Source organism: Chaetura pelagica, unplaced genomic scaffold (assembly GCF_000747805.2).
Source record: "Chaetura pelagica isolate M959 unplaced genomic scaffold, ChaPel_1.0 scaffold963, whole genome shotgun sequence".
Taxonomy (NCBI): domain Eukaryota; kingdom Metazoa; phylum Chordata; class Aves; order Apodiformes; family Apodidae; genus Chaetura; species Chaetura pelagica.
In genome coordinates, this window is record NW_009952705.1 from 1,127,772 (window position 1) to 1,131,741 (window position 3,970).

Below are 3,970 nucleotides of genomic sequence, written 5' to 3' on the forward strand. Positions count from 1 at the left end.
CCCCCAGTGTGTCCATGCCTTCCGAGTTCTCCAGCATCTCCTGGATGAGGGGTGGCATTGATCCCGGGATCTCCATCTTCAGCGTGATCACCCGCTCGGCGCCTGTGGGAAGGGTTAGGGTCAGGGCACTGCTGGAGCCCCCCAAACCAGCACCCCCAAACCGGAACCCCTGGCTCTGCTCATCCCTGGGTGCTGAGGAAAAGGGACATGGCCAGGTCACCAGTGTCCCTGGAGGATGGGTGCTGTGGGTATCCTCTCCCTTGGCCCCTCCGGAGGACACTGTGTGACCTGGATCACCCAAAGCTCCCCCCCCAGATTCTCCCAGGACACGGAACCACAGGCAGGTGGCTGCCCCCTCCCCAGTGCTCACCCTTGGCGCTGATGCTGCGGAGATCTGTGATCTTCATGAGCATCTTGGGGAACATGTGGGGCTTGTTGGGCCTCCTCTTCCTCACGTAGATCTTCAGTGCCTCCAGCAGCGGCTCCTGCAGCTTGTCCACTTTGTCAGGCTGCTCCAGATCCTGGCGGTCTGGGGTGGGGAGACAGTGGTTAATGGGGGGGCAGCATGCATCGTGTCATTTCCCCTTCCACCCCATGGGCATGGGATGTGATTCAGCTCCTTGTCCTGGGCCCCAAGGGGGTCACTGGGGTGGCTGTGCAGGGTCTTCTTGGCCACTTGTTTGGGGAGGCCAGGGGCGGGGGCCTGCTGGGGTGCCCCCCAGCACCCACCTCCGCAGATGAGGCAGATGGCGCTGAGCAGCCCCGTCTCGGCGTCGTCCATCTCCAGCGGCAGCAGCTGGTTGGCAAAGGCGAAGACCAGGTCGGTGAGGGGCCCGAACCCCGCGTTGTGCATCTGGGTGCGGTTCAGGGTCAGCCCGTCTGAGAAGGTCATGGTGTCCTGCTCCGGCGTGTAGCGCGTGCAGATCCGCAGGATCTGGGGGGGCGAGGGCAGGGGGCTCAGCCTGGTGCCCTCTCCCTCTCCCCATCCCCATCCACATCCCCAGACCCATGCTCACCAGGATGTCGAGGCAGGCAGCTTTGAGGAGGGTGATCTGGTCTGCGATGGTGAGTGTGGTGAAGCCGGGGAGCTGCTTGGCAAACTCCACCGTCTTGATGATGCACTTGGTGGACAACTCACTGAATTTGTCCCATAGGTCGATGTCCAGGGAGACCCGCTGCTCTGAGCTGTTGTTCTGCAGCAGGAGGCAGGGGGTGAGGGCACAGGGAGGGGCTTCCTTGCTGCCCAGCTCCCCCAGGACCCCACAACACTCACCGTAGTGTATTTGCCGAGCTGGCAGAGGGCAGGGAAGGTCTCCTGGTGGGCTTTGCGCACCTTCTCAATGAGCTCCTCCACCTCCGGTGTGATGATGTAGCTCTCTGAGCACTCCGGCTTGGGCACGTCCTTCTTCTTCTTGTTCCGGTCATTGCGGACGGCTACAGGGACATCAGGGTCAGCATCACCCAGCCCCGCTGCCCCCAGTTCCTGCCCAGGGCAGGGCTCAGCCCCAGTGTGCTCTGTCCCCCCAGGGCAGGATGAGGACCCTGCCACCAGCTGCTAAATAAATAAGCCCCCCCAATCACTAGGAGGCAATTAGGGGTGACAATGCACCAGGGTCAGGGGGGCACAGCCCTGCCCATGGGGACAGAGCTCAGCTCTGTGCTGCAAACCTGACTCAGTGGAGAAAAACACTAGGGAGAGAAAATGGCAGCTGAGCCCCCGTGTGCATCACAGGGCAGGCTGGGGGCGGGGGGAGCCCCAGCCCCCACCCCACAGGGATATAAGCCTATGTGGGCCAGGAGGGGCCAAGACTCCCTCCCTTCAGGAGCTGGGCAAGCTGCAGCCCCTGGGATGCTGAACAACTCTGGCAGTGCCCAACCCCCCTCCCATCATCCACCAGCCCCAACCTCCCAGGGGGCTCAGGCCCCATGGGGCAGGCAGATGGGGCTGGACTCAGGGAGGCAGCTGTGCCCCAGCAGCCATCGCCCCCTGCCACCCACCCCCGACCACCCCGCGCCTGGGGGGTACAGCCGGGCACCATGACAACTGGCAGCAGACACAAAGAGGCCTCGTTAGAGTCACGCATTGCCCAGGCAACAGCCCGGCTGGGACACACACCCAGGGGCCCCTCTATCCCACCCCAGGGCCTTGCTGGGAGCACCGAGGGGGCTGCTGGGATGGCCCACCACACCCCGATCCTCCACCACTGGCTGTGCCCAGGCAGCGTGTCCCCAGCCCTGTCCCCACCCTGTCCATACGCCCATCCCATCCCCACCTCGTCCCCATCCCATTCCCATGTGCACTCACACTCCTTGGACATGCCAACTTCGAAGCACTTCTGCAGGCGGCAGTACTGGCACCGGTTGCGCGTCACTTTGTTGATGATGCAGTTCTTGTCCCGGTGACACGTGTACACCATGTTCTTCTGGATGCTGCGGCGGAAGAAGCCCTGGGGACCCCGCACACCCCGGTCAGCCCGTGGCCTGGGGACCCCGGGGACCCACAGGGCCGGTACCTCCAGGGCAGGTGCTGGCAGCTCTCACCTTGCAGCCCTCGCAGGCGCTCACCCCGTAGTGATACCCCGAGGACTTGTCCTGGCAGACGAAGCAGGGCTTGTAGATGCGGGGCAGGGGTGGGGGCGAGGGCGGGCTGGGCACGATCTCCTCCGAGCTGGTGCTCTGCGTCTCCACGGCTGCAGGAAAAGCAACAGCGCTCAGGGCACAGAGGCCTCTGGGCAGGGCTGGTGCCAGGGGAACCCCCCCCGCACCCCCCAATAGTGCCAGGGCTGGTCCCAGGCCCGGTGATCCCACCACCTCCCTCTGCACTGCCCAGCCCTGCCCGGCCATGGGGCCAGGTCACGCGAGGCCGGCAGGGAGAGGACGCGAGCTGGGAAGATGCAACTTGACATTTCCAGGCCACGGAGATGATGTGGAATTCAGGCAGAACAAAAAAAACAAGGAAAAAAAAAAGACAAAACAAAAAAAAAAGGGACAAGAAAAAAGCTGGGCTCCCGGGAGCCCCCCGAGCGGGCACTGATGGTGTCGGCAGGGCCGGCGCGGTGCAGTCCTGGGGGGGAGGGGGGCAGTGCTGCACACTAATCCACACGCATGGGCACACACTTGTGCACAGTCCGGGGCTCGCCTGCTGTGCCCACTGCCCCAGAGCCAAAGGCTTGGCCCCCCAGGAGAGGACAGGCGTGGTGGCACTCAGCCAGCACCCCAGGGCCCCTCGATGGGGACATCAGAGACATCTCTGAGGGTCCCCACAACAGGCAGACCCCCCAGCCACCACATGCTGGAACAGCTCCACCACCCCAGGGGATATGGACAGGGACCCCCATACCCTAAAACCTTGTGGTACATGCCTTCCCACCCCCCTCCCCTTGCACCCTAAAACCTCGTGGGATTTGCCTGCTCCCCCCTTCCTGTACGTCAAAATCCCATGGGACATGCCAACACCCTCCTGCCTCCCAGGACCCAAATCTGTCTCCCTCCACCCCCCCAGGATTACCCAGGAGGTGCCAGGATCAGCCCCATCCCCACCCTCCAGCACAGGGCAACTAGGGGGGCTGGGGGGCAGCAGGGGGGCCAGCCCCCAGCCTGGGGTGCAGCCAGGCAGGGGTTAAACGCTCCCCGGCTCCTCCGGGATGTTTGCAAATGTTTTTCTGCAGCTGAGCCAAGCGAACCAGTCAAACAGGATATTAAAGGCCGGGCCTGGCCCCCCACCCCCCCGCCTTGCTGGCCCCTGCGCCCCAAAAAGGGCCCAAAAAAGGGCTCCACTACCTCCCACTTCCCCCCGGGACCAGGGTGCCGTGGGGAGAGACCCTGGCCAGGGGCACCCACCCTGGAGCTGAGCTGAGGAGGAGTCCCACCAGAGGTTGGGTGCTTGGGTGATAGGAGAGGTGGGGGGGGGCCCCAGCCTGGCCGTGCCACCAGCCACTCGCCAAAGGGCATGGCAGACAGAGCCCGGAGG

At 64.2% G+C, this 3,970-nt stretch overlaps 1 protein-coding gene across 1 annotated transcript; it reads right to left on the reverse strand.

Annotated features, from left to right (window-relative positions):
* Window positions 1-4: 4 nt before the first annotated feature.
* Window positions 5-2,709, reverse strand: RARA (retinoic acid receptor, alpha; the record flags this gene model as incomplete). The annotated part of the gene is made up of 7 exons (XM_009994218.1): window positions 2,542-2,709; window positions 2,306-2,447; window positions 1,274-1,434; window positions 1,017-1,193; window positions 730-934; window positions 371-529; window positions 5-102 (listed from the first exon to the last, which is right to left on the reverse strand). Coding segments are annotated over exons 2-7 (912 nt in total), but the record flags the coding sequence as incomplete, so codon positions are not given.
* Between the last annotated feature and the right edge of the window lie 1,261 nt (window positions 2,710-3,970).